General features: G+C 44.7%; 1 protein-coding gene across 1 annotated transcript in view; it reads right to left on the bottom strand.

Annotated features, from left to right (window-relative positions):
* Positions 1–21,326, bottom strand: part of MEIS1 (Meis homeobox 1) — a 127,990-nt gene that overhangs the window by 75,772 nt on the left and 30,892 nt on the right. Inside the window, exon 7 of the mRNA XM_014964414.1 lies at positions 13,466–13,577. Within this exon, the coding sequence (XP_014819900.1) occupies positions 13,466–13,577 (112 nt within the window). The remainder of the gene's footprint in view (positions 1–13,465; positions 13,578–21,326) is intronic.

Consider the following 21,326-nt stretch of genomic DNA (forward strand, 5'->3'; position numbering starts at 1 on the left):
ACTGAAATAATCTCACCACCATTCTCTTTTTTGCGCAGCTTGACGCCAAATTTGCCCGGCTTATTCCAGATATTGAAAAAAAAAAAAAGGAGAATGGGCAGAATCCTGCACCAATACCTCTCCTAGGGCATCCTCGCTGCCACAGCCAGGGGAGGATAAATAGGAGATGCTCAGTGCTTTAAGCACAATTTAAATAGTGCAACTTAGGTGTTCAAGGTAAAATACAGTTCTTGCTAAAACAGGTTGGGGGAAGGAAGGAGTAGAGCACGAAAAGAACATTTCCATCCCACTTTGCTGCCTCTTTTCCACCCCCTGCCATTTGCCTGCATCTTATCATTAGCAAGAGGCTGCCACGCTCTGACTTTACAGCGCCCTGAAAGAAATGTAAACCCAATTGTAAAGGATGACACTTTACTTCAAGCAGTTTAGTTAATGCTTTATCTCTTTGCCCTGCTTTAGGAAGGCAGTGGATGCAGAAGTTCATGTGCCATAAGCCGGGACCATGGTGGGGTTTGAACCCTGGTGCCGTGCCGTGCAGGGAAGGAGGGAGGGAGGAGATCCTACTGGCACAGCAAGGAGAGCAATAAGAGGTTCTCCAAGCCTTGCTTCCATGACCTTCACTTGCTGACCAAACAGAGTTAAGATACGCCTTCTTCTGAAGTCCATCGGGACGCTACAGACTCCGGAATATTTTTAGCACGCATCCATGTGACACAAACTGCTATTCAGAGAGCTGGGGGGGAAGATTTAAGAATCAGTTACGTTACGTCTATCACCTTTAGCTCTTTTCTGAGGACGCAACTGGTGCCTCCAAGTAGGTCTTCCCCACCCCTTCTGCAAAAAATGAATTTACAGCCCTGCATATGGTCCCAAGGGTGCAAGAGTCACCGCTCTCCTGTGGCGCAGGATCAGCCACAGAAAAATGAAGATGAAAAGGCTGCCCCTACTATATTTTGATTTAGGAGGGGACTAAATGGGGAGGTGCTCTTGATCAGGGAGAGCAGCGATAGGACACCTTCTAGTGGGACATGTCCCTGCCCATGGCAGGGGCGTTGGAGCTTGATGATCTTTAAGGTCCCTTCCAATTCTAACCATTCTATGATTCTATGACAAGGGGCAACAGTTTTAAACTGAAAGAGGGGAGATCTAGGTTAGATATTAGGAAGAAATTCTTTGCTGTGAGGGTGGTGAGACACTGGCCCAGGCTGCCCAGAAAAGCTGTGGCTGCCCCATCCCTGGAGGGGTTCAAGGGCAGGCTGGATGGGGCTTTGAGCAACCTGGTCTGGTGGGAGATGTCCATGCCCAGGGCAGGGAGGGTTGGAACAAGATGATCTTTAAGGTCCCTTCCAACCCAAACCATTCTGTGATTCCATGATTTATTTATATATTTCCTCTTTCAAACACCTCCACGTTATGGTTCTGCAAAGAGCAACCATAAACTCTGTGTGAGATACCCAGAGCTCATTGAGGAAGAAAATAAAAACCAGAATAAATCAATCAATCATCCACGGCTATTAGATGCCAGAGATACCACCTGGCGCTGAGGAAGGTCCCAAGCAAGTGGTAGAGGGCCCTGGGGAGACACCACCTGCCTTGAGGTAATGCTGCTCCCTTGGCACATCCTGGACCTGGCCAGGTTCTCTCATCTCCTTGCCCACTTTGCCCAAAGTTCAAGTGTGCCAAACCCAAGATGCCAAGGCTCCCTGGAGGAGGCACCACGGCTGAAGAGACAAGCCAGAGAGGCAGAAGGTTTTACCAACGACACCCTCATTCAAAGAACCCACCAGAGCAGCTCAGTCACATCCCTGCGATTCCCCACCAGCACAGGGAGAAGAGACATGGGGCCTCTCCCCCCAGAATTTCCCATGGCACTGACTACTGGGTCACCAGGCCAGCAAGAAAGTGGTCCCCAATGAATTACATGGTGGCAGGTGGCCCCACTGCCACCAAAAGCCAAAGGGGCCAGCCTGAAGGTCCCCATCTCATTCATGAATTTAAAGAAACAATAATATAAAAAAAAAAAAAGCCTGAGTGCACCAATGTGCTAATAAAAAATGATGTCAGCATCTTCCAGCGTTCATCCTATTAATTAATCCCTTGAAGAATGCCCCCTCGCCCACAAACATATAATGTAATGCCAGCTTAATCTTACCTAAAAAAAAAAAAAAATACAATGCAATAAGATTACTAGTCTGACTCTGCTAGCTGTTACAGCACCGCTTAATCCTGTATTTCGGTGCTTTAACAAGCTCCTACAACACTGTACGGAGTTGATCAGAGCAGTTGCCAAGACAAGAAGGACTTATGTTTTAAACAATATAATTCCACGGTCTTTTGTGCTCTTTATGCGTTATGTTTATACAATGACTTTCATCCCGGAAGATCTCAAAGCCTATTGCCTGTTCCTGCTTCCCACTGAAGTCTTCCTTTCAGGTTTCACGTGGGAGCAGGATTAGAAATGAAGAAGAAATAGAGAAATATAAGCAGCAGTGTAAATATAAGTAGAAATGTAAATATAGATAACTAGCTATAACTATAAGGGGGGAATATGAGCAAGGAGGCTCATTGCAGCTGGGATGGGTGATGGCAAACCCACCCACTCCTCCCAAAAAAAGCTGCGAGGGAACCCACCTGGGATCCTGCCCAAAAAAGCACGACCTGCCAAAGTTATGGTCCCTCCATCCCTGAGACAACCCGCAGCCACACGCTTCCCCGGTCTTCACCCGTTATAGACATATTAAAGCTTCCCACGGAACAGGAGAAGAAAGCTCCGCTCCCTCCCTGTAATTATCAAATCAGCCCCAAAATGAGGAAGAATTGAGAATCCTCATTATGGCACGTCGTAAAACACGGCGAGGTCCCGCGCTCGCCGTATGCTGCCGGCGCAGCCTGCCAACAAAACTTTGCAAAGAGCGCAGGAATTCATGTTTGCAGAGATATTAAAGTCATAAAAGGGGAAATTCGTATTTTATTTTCCCACAGCCTAAATGAAGGTGAACCAAGCGAATTTGGCACGGAGCACGAGTCAGATGCCATTTCCCACAGCAGCGTGGTATTTTCCTCTGGGAATAAAACATTTTCCTTCAACTACTGTTTATAACTCTTATCAGTTCAACAAGCAATAGAGCCATCAAGTCCAATATCTTGTGGAAAAAAGTCAAGGTCAACAAGTACTTGCATTTTCGTTTATCTTTAGCTGCGATTGCTACTGACATTCAATTGGGTAATAAACATGAGGACTGTCAAATGCTCTCAGCAAACAGGTGATCCAAAAGCTATCAGAGAGAAAGAGGCTACCGCCAGGTAATCAAACAATTCTGTTGTGACAATTATGATTCCGGCGCATCCATTTTACAGAAGCAATCACCTGTCAAATTTGAATGAAGAGCGTCAACCCATTCCCACCGCCAGGGTAGGAAGGGCGAGAAAATACAAACTGTGGTGACTTTCTTCCCACCAAAAAACAAAAAAACAAAGCGTGGCAGCGTTAGCAAGAGTTTTACCCCAGAAATAGCGTCCGGAAAAAAAAAATCCAGCATCTTAGTTCCTGAATTTAATTTAAAAGAAAAAAATATATATATTTTAACATTAACAAAACCAGAGGAGATCAGTCCAAGGAGCTCGATTTCATGTCGGTCTCTCCCAGGAGTGATACTGGATGTTTTGGAAACCCAGATAGAAAGGGGGGTTACTCAGAAGCGGCTGCGCCCCGGCCCCTGACAATCAGCACTTGGGCAGCTTCCTGAGCCAGCGGCTGCATCTGGACCAGGGTTTTTAATAGCTACAGAAGGGCCTATTTTTCCACGAATTGGTCTAATCTCTTTTTGTCCCCCGCCGACCCCCACAGCAGGCTGTAGCAATAAATTTAACCCACCGCTTAAAACTTTTGTATTTGTTTTAAATCTTGCCCAACGCTGGGGAAAGCTCCCGTGCCATGAGCCTGGTGAACACCCACCCTTAGTTCTTGCGTTACGGGACAAGCACCTGCTTTCTCCATACACAACCCATTATTTTAAAGACTCCTCTTTCAACCTTAGTCATCTTTTTTTTTTTTTTTTTTTTTTCCCCTCCCTTCCCCCCCCTCCCAGCATTTCACGTGAGATGTAGAAAACTGCTTTAGGCCAAGCAGCTCCATGGCACACCCTGTTGCATCACTAATCCAGAAACCCTTCCCATTTATGGGCTTAGACTCATTACGAGAAAATGTTTCTCAAAAGCAGAGGCCATCTTGGGAACGAGCCTTTGCTTCTTTAACCTCTGATTTAAAGAGGTCAAGGATGCACCTGGGAAAGTCACACATCAGATGGCCAAAAGACTTGGCTGAAGCCACCAAGACCTGGAGAGGCAAAGGGGGACTGGGCTGGTGCCTTCATCATGGAAAGGTTTGGGTTGGAAGAGACCTTGAAGATCATCCAGTTCCAACACCTTGCCATGGGCAGGGACACCTCCCACCAAACCAGGTTGCTCAAAGCCCCCTCCAACCTGGCCTTGAACCCCTCCAGGTAAGGGGTAGCCACAGCTTCTGTGGGTCTCACAGCAGTGTCCCACCACCCTCACAAGAAGAATTTCTTCTAATATGGCCCATATGGGAAGCTCATTGGCTTAAAAGAGCCAATGCAATCTAACGGCGCATGCCCAGGATATGCAGCTGGTGGAGGAGGAACCTGCCAAAAGCCAAAAAACCCCACCAGAATAAAGCAACAACTTTTCTAAATGAGATCCTACCAGTGACCTTCAAAACACAAGGCTCCAGTACTGCTACAAAGGGGTGTCTTGGACACCAAACTCTTCAAACCTATTCTTACAACTCAGATTCTCTCTGCCCCATCCAAGGAGGAAAGCAAGATGCCCTTCAGTCCTCCACCTGAGTTTTTAGGTAACAGCCCAAGATGCGGTTTAGCAACAGGGTGTTTTCCACCGCTGCTCAGCGTATTGGAGATCTCACCCTCCGTAAGGTTCTTGGGGCTGTGCAGACACACTTTGGGGCCCTCAAATGCCCTGCACGGCTGAGTTTGGGGTCAGGGCCATCTTCTTACATACACGGGCTATGTATACATACAGATTTGCGCACAGCCACGCAGATGTTTAATGGGCTAGACGGTTCGAAGTTTAGAAAAACTTGCCAAGAAAAAGAAAAAGGAGGAAAAAAAAAAGGATTCCAGCACATGAATTTCGCTGCTTGATTACAGACGGGCCAAGAAGTCAGGAATATTTGTATTTCCATAGCCACTTTAAAGGTAAACAGTTCCCAAAGTCTTTTTTTTTTTCCTTTCCCCCCCCCCCTCCTTTCCCTCTGCCAACGATGGCAGTGGTTTCAGCCTGAGGGATCTGCCTCCTGACGTTGATGGCCTCTCTGCTCCTCTCCTGGCTGTAAGCTTCTCCTAAGCAAAGGCTGAAAAGTCACATTAAGCCCCACTGAAATGGTTGTGCTGGTTTTGAGCTGCTTTATTATCCCGGGGGGCTGACCCGAAAAAACAAGTTGGTACTTAGATGGAGAAATTCAGGTTTTCCCTGAAAGGCAAACGGGAGGAAGGAAGGGTGGGTTGTTTTTTTTTTGTTGGTGGGTTTTTGTTTTGTTTTTTTTTACAAGGAAAAGAATTCATTTACGACTGCGTTACCCACAATTTAGGCGAAACAAGCAACATTTATAAGTATTTAAGTTAGCTTTGCCAAATCGAAAAGAAAACCGCCTGGTAATAACAGACGTTGGGAGCTAATGTGAACAATTAAAATAAATCCTGGCACCGGGGAATGGATTGATGCTCGAATCACGACAGACCCCCGCTTCCAAGGAAGGGCTGTCTTCCCATGTCTTCCATACTGGAAGCGTAACCCTGCCTAGCTGAGGTACGGAGCCTTAATGCTGCCGAAATCTAACTTTAACAGCTGAATCAGGCTGATGAGATCAAATTTAAAAAAAAAAAAAAAAAACAACCAGAAGGAGGGAAAAAAAAAAAAACAGTTTCACGCCCTCCGGCTTCAGAGCAGAATGATAAATTGACATCGTGTTGTTATGAGCATAATCCTCAACTACTCAATCACTGTTAAAAAATAAAACACGATTCCGGAGAGATAAAAATAATTAATGCTGGTGCCGCTGAAGAATACGCACCTACACGAAGAGTTTCAAATAAATAAAATCTCTGTCTCTGGCGTCCAAGGGAGAGGGCACAGGCACTGATTTAAAGCAAACTGAGCACTGCCCACTTGATGGAAAAGCCCCAAAAGAAAAGGGGATGGCAAGAAAAGTGCCACCACGCTCCATTTCCAAACAAGCCTATTACGCTTAATTCGGGATTCACAATACATAAAGCTCCAGCAAAAAAAAAAGAAAAGAAAAAAAAAAAAGAAAAAATATCCTGGGAGCAGCCCCTGTTGACTAATGCCCTGTCTTTTCCAATCGAGGGTCACATCCAGTCTAACCGATCGCACGATAATGGCATCAGAAAAGGTCAATCAAAGACAAGCCGAAGCTTCCACTGCCTGGCTGACCTTCGGAGCTTGTGACAAATTGCTATCAGTCAATGTCAACTAATGACAGCGGCTCTTTGGCTAATCAATTGTTCTAAAAATGATCAAGAAAACTACTCGCAGGACAGCTCATTTTCACATCAATGCCTGTGAAGTATGAAAAGCTCATTTTTTTTTTCTTTTTTTTTTTTTTTTTGAGTTTTTAATAAGCTCATAAGTAAAGCAGTTACTTGGTAACAGGGGTCACCTTAGTGAAAAGACAGAACCTTTGTCTGCCTTTTACATATCCTTTTATTACCATATTATAGTAAAAATATGCCATGCCATTACTATGCCAGAGGGCTACATAATAAAGTAGGTAATACTTCATACTTCTTTCTTTTTCTTTTTTTTTCTTTTTTTTTTTTTTTTTTAATTTGAGATAAATACTTCTGTGGTTTAGGGGCCTGTGTTTGGATGTAAATAATTGTCTGTAGACTCTCCGCGTATTTAAAGGCGAAGCTATCACCGCCGGCACGCAAGGTGACGTGCCCACTCATCACTCACCCAAACTTCACGTGACAAGAAGCCCGGAGAGAAAGCCAGGCTGCAAAATCCAGCGCCGCTGCCGGGAACTCAAGGGCTAACAGCAGCTATTTTGTTCTTAAAGCCACCCAACCCCATGCCAAGGTGCGACTTAACGCCGACTATTTCCGACAGAATTTAGTTGGGTAGGAAAACCACACGCTCTGAAAGCCCCAAAGCCCTCCAAAAGCAAACAGACCTTTCCGCCCGGGAAGGATTCTGCGTGTAAAAGGCAACATGGAAATGCACCCAGGCTTGGGCTGTAGGACCCAGATCAACCATTCTCCCCATGGAAAGGCACCCAGGCTTGGGCTGTAGGACACAGATCAACCGTTCTCCCTATGGGAACACACCAAGGCTTGGGATGTAGGACCCAGATCAACCGTTCTCGCTATGGAAACACACCCAGGCTTGGGCTGCAGGACACATATCAACCGTTCTCCCTATGGAAACACACCAAGGCTTGGACTGTAGGACAGAGATCAACCGTTCTCCCTATGGGAACACACCAAAGCTTGGGCTGTAGGACCGAGATCAACCGTTCTCCCTATGGAAACATACCAAGGCTTGGACTGTAGGACATATATCAACTGTTCTCCCTATGGAAACATACCAAGGCTTGGACTGTAGGACATAGATCAACTGTTCTCCCTATGGAAACACACCAAAGCTTGGGCTGTAGGACTCAGATCAACCATTCTCCCTACGGAAACCCACCAAAGCTAGGGCTGTAGGACCCAGATCAACCATTCTCCCTATGGAAACACACCAAGGCTTGGGCTGTAGGACCCAGTTCAACTGTTCTCCCTATGGGAACACAACCAAGCTGTAGGACACAGATCACCATCCTCCCCATGTATCAAAGAGGAGGGCGTTGGGCGACGCACAGCAGAGAGCATCGCACCACAGGAAGCCTCCTGAGAAGAGGCCACGTTGAGAAGGGACAAGGAGCCATCATTTGAGCACAGCACTGATTTTTTTTAATTTTTTTTTACTTGGGTTTACCTCTTATACTGGGCTAACTCCCACCCACAGCACCTGTACTGCCAAAAAGGCTTCGCCCCAAGGAAAACACCCCTCGCCAACCAGAAGAACGGGGAAGGAGTTGGGGAAAAAAAAACACTAAACAAGAAACATTAAAACTTTTGTTTTCACGGGAGAAACTGCCAAGTGACAGCAGTTTCAGGTTACACCCTAAACCTGCCTCACCATGGTAGTTTTTCAAATTAAAATATCTTCCGCGGCCTCAGCCACTCTCCGAGCCCTCTGTAGGCAAGGAAGAAAGGAGGCAGGGCAACACTTAAAGCTCAGCCATAATTGGAAGTATGTGAAAAATGAAGTGTCAGTTGGGTCAATAAAGGGCAAAGGTGAAGGGGAACTGCAGCCCAAACTCGGTGCGAAATGTGCTCATTAAGACACCCAATCCGCGGGCTCCTGCCCACCTATCCCATTAGTCCCCGGCCATCTGACCGCTTCAAATGCCTCGCCTACCCCGCTCTTATTACTTTTCTTCTCCCATGTCACCAAAAAAAAAAAAAAAAAGAAAAAAAAAAAAGGCTGAGCTGGTATATAAATCCTTGCTCAGTCATCTGGAACATAATGTGGTCCTTCTCTCCCCCATCCGCCCGGGCTCCGCAGCCTCCAAACAACCGCCTGGAGATTCCCGGCAATAAGAAACACCCATTGCCTTTTTTGCCTATAGGTTGCCCAAGCTCCTACAAAAAGGCTGAAATAAACAAACAAACAAACAAACAACCCATTTGCGGCTGTCGATACAGTTTTCGAAAGAAATATCGCCGCTTTCCACTCCTGCCTTGAAAGAGCAACCATGATTCCGAGGTTAAAAAAATTGGTTTGAACCCTGGCCAAGGCTTGAGTGAGAAAAAAAAAAAAAAAAGAAAAAAAAAAGGCGGGGGGGAAAGAAAAAATACGCACAAATAAGAAAATAGGAGACACTGATGGATTAGTTTTCTTTTAAGGTGTGTAGGAGAGCTAAACATAGGAATTGAAGAGCCCTGCTCTGGATTAAAAGGGACTGTACCAGCACTCTGTTCAGCATCCTCCTGGCCTGACTGCTTGGAAAAACAAACAAAATAGATCTGGTAATACCCTAAAACGGGAATCTTTTAAAGTCAGAATATACAGTAAGATAAAAGTGTTGCCGTGAGCTCAGCATCACCTGCCTGTACCTAAGAACTTCCTCTCCTCCCCTCTCCCTTCCCTTTTCTCTCCCTTCCCTTTCCCTTCTTCTCTTCTCTTCTCTCCTCTCCCCTCCCCTTTCCTCTCTTTTCTCTTTCTTTTCCTTTCCTTTTCACTTTCCTTTCCTTTTCACTTTCCTTTTCTCTTCTCTTCTTTTCCCTTTCCTTTCTTTTCTATCATTTTCCCTTTCCTTTCCTTTCTCTTCTTTTCCCTCGCCTTTCTTTTCTCTTCTTTTCTCTTCTTTTCTCTTCTTTTCTCTTCTTTTCTCTTCTTTTCTCTTCTTTTCTCTTCTTTTCTCTTCTTTTCTCTTCTTTTCTCTTCTTTTCTCTTCTTTTCTCTTCTTTTCTCTTCTTTTCTCTTCTTTTCTCTTCTTTTCTCTTCTTTTCTCTTCTTTTCTCTTCTTTTCTCTTCTTTTCTCTTCTTTTCTCTTCTTTTCTCTTCTTTTCTCTTCTTTTCTCTTCTTTTCTCTTCTTTTCTCTTCTTTTCTCTTCTTTTCTCTTCTTTTCTCTTCTTTTCTCTTCTTTTCTCTTCTTTTCTCTTCTTTTCTCTTCTTTTCTCTTCTTTTCTCTTCTTTTCCCTTTCCTTTCTTTACTCTTCTTTTGCCTTTCCTTTCTCTCCTTTTCCCTCTCCTTTTCTTTTCCCTTCCCTTTCCTTTCCTTCTCTTTTATCTTTTCTTTCCTTTCCTTTTCTTTCCTTTTTTCTTTTCCTTTCTTTACCACAGTTTAGCAAGTTGTTTCTCCGCTGGGTAACTTCAGCTCTCTTTGCACCATTTGGCGACAGACCTCCCCAGGCCCTTCCAGCTAAGTTCAGAGCGACGGGAAAACAGCCCGTGAAACTTTTTCATAATATTATTCTGCATTCCTGTACTATAACCATCCCCTGCGATGACACAATACCGGCTCTTTATCAGAGGTTGTGTCAACGTGCCATGCAATAACATACCCCGCTGTTCCGTGCCACGAGACCCCAGAACAGCTCCCTGGCAGTTCAATATGGATTTCTACGCGAGATCGAAGCAGCTGGGAGTCATTACTATTTGCTAAGTAAATAAATTTACATGTTAAAAAAAAAAAAAAGGAGACTCGAAAGTGTTTACAGGAAAGGAAATATCCTGGTTTCAAAGGCAAGCATCCCACGTGTGTTGTGCACAGGGACATAAACAGGTTAAAAGTGCACTTTGTGGAGGTTTTTAAATCAGTGATGAATCGGGGAAAGAAGAAAAAATCATCCCAAAAAGTCCAAACCCAGAGTTTAACATAGTCTGGGTTGAGGACTAGGGGAGAAAACTCTTGCTAAGGGGCCTAAGAATTCCAGTCAGTGTGTCCCTCTGAAAATGCACATCCTTGGGATACCTCAGCCAGGTTGGAAACCTGGCCCAGGAGGGGCTCCCACCTCCCCCAGCAGGGAAAGCAGGTTGTGGGAACAACCTGAAAAAAATCGACACTTTTAGAGGGTTATATTTCTGGTGATTAGATTTGGGGTGGGTTGTTGGTTTTTTTTTTTAAATGGCAAAACGTGCTCTTGACAGATGGAACCAAAAGGAACTTTTTACAAACTCCTAAAAATAGGGAAGCCCATAATATACTCAATATATGTCACGCAACGCACGCGTCTCCAGTTAACTCCTGTGCTCCCGAGTGCGAGCGTGAGGGTCCTCGGCCCCTCCGTGGCACCCAGCTGCTTTTCCTTCTCTTCCCTTTTGGTCATTGGGGATGCTGGTTTTTGACCTCTTCCCCACGTGGGAAGATTAAAACCCCACTTTTTCTTTTTTTTTTTCCGTACATAAGGTGTACAGGCAGGCGTGGGTGTGTTTAAACCTGAGATTCCCCCATGATCTCAACCCTTAAACCTGAGATTCCCCCATGATCTCAACCTTTGGAGGGCTTCAAGAGAAGAAGACATAAAGCACGGCTCAACAAGACCACCCCTACCCTTCCTACATCCCCCTTTCCTAAAAAAAAAGGGCTATTTCCATAGGTGGCAAGTGGCCTGAAGGCAAGTCTCAGTAACAAAGACCCCCTGGAAAGGGTCTCTTTTCCAAAACTCCTTTCCCAAACTTGACCTCAGAGCTCCAGTTAGCGAATTCCCACTTTTCTTTGCTTTTTTTTCACTCTTTCCTAACGTTTTCAGGCAACGAGCCTCCTTCCCCAAACTTGACCTCAGAGCTCCAGTTAGAAAATTCCCACTTTTCTTAGCTTTTTTCCCATTCTTTCCTAAAGTTTTCAGGCAACAAGCCTCCTTCCCACAACACATCTAACCAAGCGCTGGCAGCAAGTCCAACCTCCAAAAAGCTGATTCCTGGGATGCGGCTCGGAGCTTCAGGACCAGCTAAAGCCTCGCTGACAAGTCGTTTTGGGGCTATTTAATAGGATTCAAGCTCTAAAAATCCCTCCTGCCTTTCCGAAAACCCTTCCCGACCGAGGTCATAGCATGCACCTTGCTAGGAATGGAGCGGGATGGCAATGATAAAACAGCGACCGGCGCCCCGGACTAATAAAAAGCCACGTTTAAGGAGAAAAACTAAGGCTGGAAAGACAAAAAATAAATATCTACGTCTTCAAAAGTAGACCTGGGAAGGGCGCAGCTTGATTTGCCAAGCGCCTAAGAGGTTTAGGAGCGGGCTGGCAAACCTCCCTGCAGATGTTCTGTCCACGCACGTAGAGACATAAACAGGCGCACATCCGTCTGATGAAAGAACATTCCCTCCCCTTCCCCACAACAGGGCGGTTTGAGTTCCAAGCCTACTTTTTGCAGCAGTTTTTCACCCTTAAAAAAAAAACCAAAACAAAACAAAACCAACCCCCCCCCAAAAAAAAACCCAACCCCATGGATTTACAAGCGTGCTCCAAAAAGCGCGGGGCTCTAATGAACACGTTGACACCACTTCAACCATGGCATTGTGAGCAGCACCACTAGAATATATACGTATAAGTACTTGAAAGAAAAAAGGCCCCCTGAATTTATGTTGCATATCATTTTCCAGTAAAAGTCAGAGGTCAGAAGGTTACCAGTTTCTGCCTCAGCTCTGCAACAGTTTACTATTCCAGGCCCCAGTTTTACTAGGCTGTACTTGCGATGAAGTCAGCAACTTTGCTTTAAACAATAAAGTGTCGCAAAATACTTAAAATTCTATAAAGAGATGCTGTTCACCACGTCCGTTCGCTCCACGCGTATGAAAAAATTAAAATACACTGGTTTGGTTTAAAAACTAATCTTGTTCAACGCAGACTTTGCGGTGCTAATCAGTCCTGCTCAACCTTTTTTTTTTTTTTGGGGGGGAAACACAATTCCTTTGTTGTCTAACAGCACTTGAATGAAACATGATCATAAAACCAGATTTAAAAGTATATACCTATTGCGAGTTCAGAGTCAACTTCAATAAAGCGCTCTCTTTTATATTCAGATTAAGGAACCTTTTTAAATTTTAATTGCATTAAATTAACGCTAAATCCGCTGCAGTTGGTCTCTTCAGTAAAAAAAAAAAAAAAAAAGTATGAAGCATTTAAACGGCTTCTTAGAAAAACCCAGAATTTCAGCTTTGGCGCTTCTGAGACAGCACTAATTATCTGTAGTACGTCCCAATTCCATTGCATCAAGCTCCTTTCCTACTAAATCAGTCACTCTGGCCTAGCACTCAGAGAAAACATCTTTGCGTTCAAGGAAATTGGAATTGAGTTTAAAAAAAAAAAAAGAGTAAATAAAAGCACTGCTCAGGATTTTGTAAAACGGGCCAGCTAACGTCTCTTCTTTACAGGCAGAGAAGTTTAGATGGCATCTTTGAAACATTAGCATGCGTTTCTGCAATCTTAATTACATTGGCTTTTGAAGATTTTCATCTTTTAACCCATTTGAATGGAGAAAAAAAAACCAAAAAAACAAAAAAACAAACCCAAACCCTACTCATTGCTTATTTTTATGAAGCATACTGCAAATTTGGTACATATGTTGCTCTAACATGTGCCTGCTGGCAGGGTCCAAGAAATAAAGATGCCAATCCTTTTACTAGGAGGAGATGGGGCGAGGTGGGGAGGTGGGGTTGGGGCTGGGGGTGGAGGGGACACATGGAAAAAGTGTCAAAAAAAAAAAAAAGGAAGGTAGACCTTTCTCAGCACAAAATCCAACCCCCCCCGGCACCTGAGCATATCGTGACATCAGAGAGCGAGTGACCGGTCCCCCGAACTCCTGGGTGACCGGTGGCCACCTAAGAAATCTGGAGGGCTCCCTTTCCTACCTTGCTCACTGCTGTTGTCCCCGCTGTGCGATGTGTGTCCCCCACTGGAGGGTCCAGGGGTTCCCCCGGAACGCGTCGACGCCGTGTCATCGTGGTCTCTGTTCCAGGAGGGCTGCGGGGAAAAAAAAATTAAAAAATAATTAAAAAAACCCCCAAAACAATCAAAATAAATCCCAAGTTAAAAGTTGAGATGAGGGAGATGGGTTCGTGTGCTCCCGGGAGAGTGATGCCCCATCACCTGTGGGAAAAAGCTGGCGAATACATCCCCCCATCCCCAAAATTATTCTTTCTTTATGGATAGTGAAAAAAAAAAAAAAATAATATCCTCTGGAATATGTTTACCATCTAAACAACCCCATGCTTTATTACCGCAGAAAACAGAAACATTCCTGGCGAGGCAGGGGTTGGGGGGAGCGAAGGGCTGGCACCGGGCTCCGCCGGTATTTTTAGCATCCCCAAAGCCTCCGGCGAACGAGCCCGCTAACGCCGCGGCGGCCAAAGGAGGGAGAGAGGTGGTCCAGAGTGGCTTATATCAGCCCCCCAATTCCCCCCTCCCAAGCCAAGGTGGAAGAGCTTAAAGACTTTGCTGGCAATTAGGCCCCCGGTCCCATAATAGCCAGGATGTGTCAGCTGTTTGCCGGATGGTAGATGGCAAATGGACCAGGCACGGGGACAAAAAAAGAAATGAGAATAACAATGGCTTCACATGGGCTGTGTACACTCAGCCCCATGCAGAGCCCCCTTGTACTATTGAACAGAAAACAGATGTTGCTCCTTATCACTGGGTGCGTTGGAAAGTAACGTTCAGATAGGAAAAACGGGCTGTAAATTAAATTCTTAGGGAAAACAATCGCGGCGACACTCCTCCTCCCGAGTCTCCCTTTATCGCCGGAAAAGATTTTAATTAGCTTTTAGTACTAGCTTTTAAAAACATCCCGGAGACCCACTGGTCATCCTTCCGTGCGTCGTTGGAGAGGTTCTTCTTTACCACCAAGCAAGGGTGCCCACTGGAAACGCTCGCCCAAAAGAAAACCCTCCCGTTTCCAATGCGCACACGTTGAGTCGATGGGATTGAAATCAGGATACAACATAAACCGAAGCCGTGGACTCTTAAAGTTGACTGATACCGCCAGCTTTTTAATAAATCTACCAATGGCCCTTGAACCCAGCACTCACACGTCGCCAGGCGAGGTTTAAGGCCATCCAGGTGAACTTCTCACACTCGGAGAAGGGAAAATTAAGACAAAAAAGTCTAAACAGGATTAGAAAAAGCCCAACTTTTCCCCCCCCCCCAAAAAGTCTCTCTTCCTTTTTTTTTTTTCATAATCCTGGTTACAGCCATGATACGTCATTACAATTAAAGGGAGCGAGGCCCTGAAATTACCGCAGCAATATTTCAAACCCAATTATTATGCATCTCCCCTAAAATAAATAAATAAATAAATAGAAAGTGCTAATTGATCTGGTGATTCCGTGATTGAAAGAACGATGTGTGAACGGTGAAAGAAATGCCTTTTTTTTTTTTTCCCCTTTTTTTTGGGTTTTCTGTTGTGTTTTTTTTTTTTTTCAAATACGCATTCTCTGGCATACCAAAAGAATGCTGTAAGAGGTAATCTGGAACACATGCTCAGAATGCAAACAGTTAATGCATAAATTTTCAGTTTGTACAACTGCAGCTTTAAAAGAGGGACTTGTTTATTCAGAGCTCTGCAGAAAGAATGGTACAGCACCCAGGGGACAGACAATGCCAAGCACAAAGCCCTGGTGCCTCAACATGTAAAAGGATGTTTTTCTATGTGCTACAAATCCCACTTGAAAATATAATTAGAAGGAGAAAATGGCAAACTATTGCATTAACTGTAATTGAACAAAAGACCAGCAAGGCATGTGGGAGGTTGCAGGAACCCGTGGGAGTTCCAGGATGCATCAGATCCTACGAGTGACATCTCCAGGGCACTCTCATTCTATTTATGTTGTCCCTCACTACTATTGTTGACTAGTGAGCTGACTTGTAATTAATAGAAAAGCTGCAGATAACAAGGTAAAATATAGAGCGCGGCGCTAACCTCGGCAGAAATGTTTATTAATCTGATTAAGAACACAACTCCGAAGGCGGGGAGGGGGAGAGAGCAGAAAAGAGGAGGCTCGGACTGAAGAATTATACCGTGTTGTGCAGGAAACGGCCCTCCTTTCTGCAACAACAGACCTGATATATTCACTATCTTTTAATGAGCTCCCCTGATTTATTCAGCTCCGTTCGGTTCCCTCCCCCACTTTTCTACTGTGCGGGATGTAGATTAATTCAATGCTTAATTGTTTAGTAAATTCAATTTTCCACATTCTATTCTGCATAGCTTTAGCTAAGGTTCTTAAATCTTCAGCGGCGAGCCCCGAGCCCAGCGTTTGTGATCTGCGCCTACCTTTTTTTCATCACCATTTTTCTTCCTCCACCACTTAATTCACCATGAAAAGATTTTCCTTGCTGGAAAGTCTGATTCCGCTATGATCTGTGAGGCATTCCGATTCATTGCATTTTCATTGTGTTGGGTCTTAGATGCCGGGCTCCTCTTTTCTCACAGCTATCGCCACATTATACAGGCACTCATGCAAGAAATGTTGGATTCCACCTCAGTTTATCAAAATTTTGTGCATTCTAGATGTTTACATTTCCGTATTCGGAAGCAGGAGTTAATATTTTCCACCTAATCTCACTTTTATTAAGCTATTATTTTTACGGCCTGTTAAAAACGAATCTGCTCGGGATACTGCTAACTTTTTTTTTTTTTTTTTTTTTTTTCTGGCTGCCTCCGTCTATTAGCATTTCAAAAGTATTTGTATTTAACTAAGCATCTCAAGTCTTAAGAGACTAGGAATTACATCTTTAGTCAGTTTATTAAACATGATGAAAGATTAGCTATCAAAGTTCCTATGCAAATTCTTCCGAGATAACCGCGTTGAAAGCTGCGGTATTTTTTAAAACAGACACTCCACGGCCCCAGTTCCAAAAAAATCTCTCTGCACCAAGGGAAGAGAGATCCCGAGCACAAAACCAAGCGTAATTTTTCTTCTCCTCACTATTTCAGCAAAGTTCCCCCATCCATGCAAGCAGGGAGCCAAGTATAACATTAATCTCTTTTTTTTTTTTTTTAATATTTTTTTTTTTTATCTTCCAGGGAACTTTTTAAAGTCAACAAAGTCTCCAAAAACCGACTTGCAAACTCCCCATCCTCCCAGCGCTTTTACATTAAATCGTTTCTGACAGTGACACGGCAAATATTATTATTTTTTTCACACTGTGAACCACCTCCTCCCTTTCTGCAGAAATATTTCCAGCGCTAGCTACAGAGAACGCTCTGACGGCAGTCACGACCATCTCGTCCGACACAGAAATAGAAATGCCTCACTTATTTGTTTCCCTTTTCTGAGAAGTTGCGGTTTATCACTTGACGGGGCTCCTTTAGTGATGATAGTGATTTCTTTTTTCTTTTTTATTTATAAACTCTACTGAGGCTGCCATAAACAGGAACGAATTCCACGTCACCTCCTACGTGGGAATCCTGTGTTCCCAGTAACTTGGGACGAGCCACGGCATCTCTGTGCCTCAGTTTCCACTGGGGGAATGACAATGAAAAACCCCAAAAAACAAAATAACGAAAGAAATGAGGTTGGGGGGGGGTGGGAAATAAAAAAAAGAGGGCAGCACTTATCTACAGCGTGGATATTGTTGGGGGATTAAATTAATTAGCAACTGTAAAACACGGTGAGTTCTTCCAAAGGGAGACTTTAGAGAAGTGCAAAGTAATATAAATTAATCACTCCATTATATAGGCTGGCTCATTCCAGAGGAGGGTCTCAGCCACGTGGTTGTGACAATAGTGTATAAATAAGGATAATGGCCCATTATGACTTGGGCTTATACATTAGTCACCATTTAGCTGAGAATGGACACTGTGGCATGGACTGGGCCTCGCTGATAATCCTTTTTTTAGTACCTTTTATCTTTCTCTTCCAAGCTCACCCCTGCCCTAACGTTCAACCGACACTTTCAAGCCCAAATCCTTTGCCAAATCAAGAGGACGCGAGCAAAATCAAGAATACACCAGCAAAAATCAAGAATACACCAGCAAAAGTCAAGAATACACCAGCAAAAATCAATCATGTTGGGATTTCGAGGCTGGGCTGCAAGTTCCCATGGTTTAAACTGGTTTTGCACCACTGCCTTTCCCACTGGTCAATAGTTTCTAGTGCCAATACCACGGTCAAGCCACTAACCGGTTCGAGTCATGGTCGCACGACTGATTTAAAATAAAAGAGGATTCAGGTGTCCTAATGCTGCCCCACTTTAAGGGCAAAAGACCTTCTACAAGGGATGTTTTAGCTTACCCCATGGCGTTTGAAACACATTTCCTGACTTTTATTTCCATCCTGAAGCTTGTTGAGGACTCTGATACAAGCAGGGGGGAAGAGAAGGAGAAAAAGAAGAGAAGGAACAACCATGTTTGTGTACTTAAATAATCCCAGAAGCACCAATTGTCTCCCATGACCTTCACCTGGTGCTTCGTCCACCTGGGAGATGGGATGGGCTGAAAAGCACAAGCCCCAGCAGGTACCAGCGCCATGGCCCCATCAAAGGAGGACCACGTTTGATGAGGCCTCTGCAGCAGTTATTGACTTGTGTCACGGTGAACATCAAGCCTTAATAAACAAAAAAGCTACAGACCAAGTTATTTGGTTAATGGCTAAATTGGAGAGTCAATATAAATAACATTACCTACACTTATTACTGCAATCCAACAACAGCTGGGCTTTGAGTCAAGTTAACACTAATACACAGTGGGGGAAACCGTTGCCTTCTCCTTAGAATAAAGGATAAAATGGATTTTTTTTTTGAACGCCAAGCATGTGAAAGGGGGGAAAAAAAAGAAGAGGTCCTGGCCAAGGAACGAAAGGCTTGACCGTAAGTACATAAATAAAAGAAATCGCTTTCTATTACAGGTGATAAAAATTGTACTCAGCATCTTTTGCTATATATCTTCTCAAAAGTTTTGCGAGCACAGCCCTCTTGTGGGCTCATTTGTGTTTGTGTAACAACTGGAGACGGGGAACAGCTAATTCCTTTAGCTGTTGGACGAACCTCCGCTCCTCCAGGCTACAAGAGAATTGGCTGCAGGTATAATCATTCATCCCCTCGCCCTGGAGGAACTGAGCTGCTGCCAGCAATTTGTCAACATAATTTGGGCTTATTGTTTTCCTTCTGAAGTTTTATCTTATTTTCTTTTCTTAAATGAAATACTTATTCATTAGGGAAAAAAAAAAAGAAAAGAAAAAGAAAAGTAATGCATTATGTTTGAAATGTTCTTCAGATTTTTTTCTTAACTCTGCCCTTCTAAAAAACCTTCTCCAGGTCCTCTGGAGGGTAGTGACCCACCACGCCAGGAAACACTCGTGTTCACAACGTGCAAGAACTCAAGGAGAAACGGGGGCGATGACTCCACCAAGTCATCGCGTCCATCTCCTCACAACTTAACCCACTGCAGTTAGCGAGGATTTCCTTTTTGTGGAGTTTATCCTGCTGGTTGTTGGCTCTCCTGATGTCCCCAACCTCACTCGGGCAAAACATTCGATACGGCTGCTCAATACCTTAAGTGTATAATCCATAGTGCCGATGCTGGAGCTAGAGCTACATGATAGACACTCTTTGCAATCCACAAGCCTTAGCCCACTTCTGGAGAGCACGGCTAGTCATAACCCTCAGGTAGTAGTCTGTTTCTCCTCCAGAAGTTTTTGAATTCTCTCTCAATTAGGAGGAAAACCTTGAAAAATACAAACTAGTAAGCAGGACTAAAAATATACTTTGATGATGTTAAAAATATAACGCGGTGTATTTCCTAGATTCCACAAATATACACTGTTTATTCCAATCTCTGCCGAGTACAGACTTTTGGGGACCATGAAAGGTCATGACCTGGTCTAGCATGGTCATGACCTGGTCTACCTGGTCCCCATGGTCATGACCTGGTCTAGCAGAAGGTGTCCCTGCCCATGCGTTGGATGACCTTTAAGATCCCTTCCAACTCTAACCATTCCGTGAGTCTATGACTACCTTGATTTTCCAAGAGGACCTGCTCATGGCGTTGCCATCCGAACATCTCCTTGTGGGGCCAGCCAAGGCTGCCAGCCAGCAACCCTACCTCCTAGCCTGCCAAACCCACGTGGGGACATCACATGCAACCAAAACCAAGAGGGTCAGAAGAAATAATACATGTAGGAACCTCAAAATGCTGCAAAATAGATGCTTTTCAGTGCCAGTAGCTCTTCCGTAAACTGCTTCATATGCAACGCGCATTCAGGGGCAAATTATTTTGACTAGAACAACAACAAAGGCATAATACCCTGGATTTGGGTGGAAAAGAGGTGCTCCCAGTCTACAGAAATAAGGTCGTTGGAACGACAGACGGGCGACAACTCCGCCTGGGACCAAGCAGCACAGCGAGGGCGACTCTTGCACAGATGGAAGCCTTTGCAGCAATAGGAGGTGGCAGGGCCTGTCAAGCTAAAAAGCCAAAGAAATTCTGCCTCCAAGTCTTAGCTCTGACCTGGATTCCCTTCCCAGCCCCAGAAAAGCCGTCAGCTTTTTATCTTTAGGTTCCCCTTATTTCCAACGAGGGTAAAAACTCTCCTCTGACTCTTCGGGGCCGCGCACAGGAAAAATAAGACATAAAGCTGTCTTCAGGCATCTAACATTGGACACTTTCTGAGACAAACGGATAAAAAGAGCTGAGAGCAGGTATTGATGCGGATCCCACAGAGGATGGGGAACTGGAAGTCAACAGGACTTTTTGCCACTCATTTTCACAAGGCCAGGGTTTCACCTGAAGGGACTTGAGGTACCACTAAACGTTGCACAGCGCAAGGATCATCAAACCAACAGCCACCAAGAAAGATGAGCTCCCTCCCTTCACCCAGCCGTCACAATCCGTTGCTGGACACACTTCAGACAAGGAGCTAACATCTTCCTGCAGCATGACACCGGCTCTGTACCCATGGAGGTATCTCCAGAGCTTCCCGCTCCTCCCTGGACCCTCAGAACTCAGAGGAGAAGAGGGAATGATGGCAGGGAAAGGAGAGGAACAGGCCTGAGAGCCCCGAATGGAAACAAAAACATGAGTGCAAAAGGACAGGGTGATAGCACTTTCCAAAGGGAAAAGAATAATTAGAAGCAGCAAGCATAAACCACAAAAAAATAAGAGGAGAATGAAACGGAGATCATCAGACTGGGCGGAACATAAAGACAAAAAGGAAGAAAGGGGAAAACCACAGCTCTTCTCTTCCAGGAGGCACCAAAGCCCCATCAGTTCTGCAGGGGAAAGACTTTTGGAAAAACCTCTCATGTGTGTTTGTGTGCGCAGGGGGATGGACGTGGTCACAGGTACATAGAGACACCCCCTCCCAGGTCCCCCCCCAAGCCCAGGCTGCAACCTGCCAGAAGCACCGTCCCACCACCTTCTGCACATGCTGAAATCAAACCTTCTGCACTTGCGGAACCATCTCCCAAGTCCCTCTCGGGGAGGAAGGGAGGCAACACGAGCAGCTGGACTTTCTCTCTCCAGAGCCACCCAAAAACCACCTCGGGCAGTAACAAAAGCAACCATCTTTGGGGGGGCAGTGAGACCTTGGGTTTTCCTTCTTACATTGGTGGTTGCCACACGTGGTAGCTGTGACGGACACCCAAGAAGCCTGGACAGCAACGGGCTCGATCACAACGTGCCTTCCCTCAGATGGACCTTATTTCATTCCTCTTTTTTTTTTTTTTTTTTTTAATTTTTTTTTTTTTTTAAATTTTAGCTCAAAAGAAAAACCC

This window comes from Calidris pugnax, unplaced genomic scaffold (genome assembly GCF_001431845.1).
Source record: "Calidris pugnax isolate Ruff unplaced genomic scaffold, ASM143184v1 scaffold219, whole genome shotgun sequence".
NCBI lineage: Eukaryota > Metazoa > Chordata > Aves > Charadriiformes > Scolopacidae > Calidris > Calidris pugnax.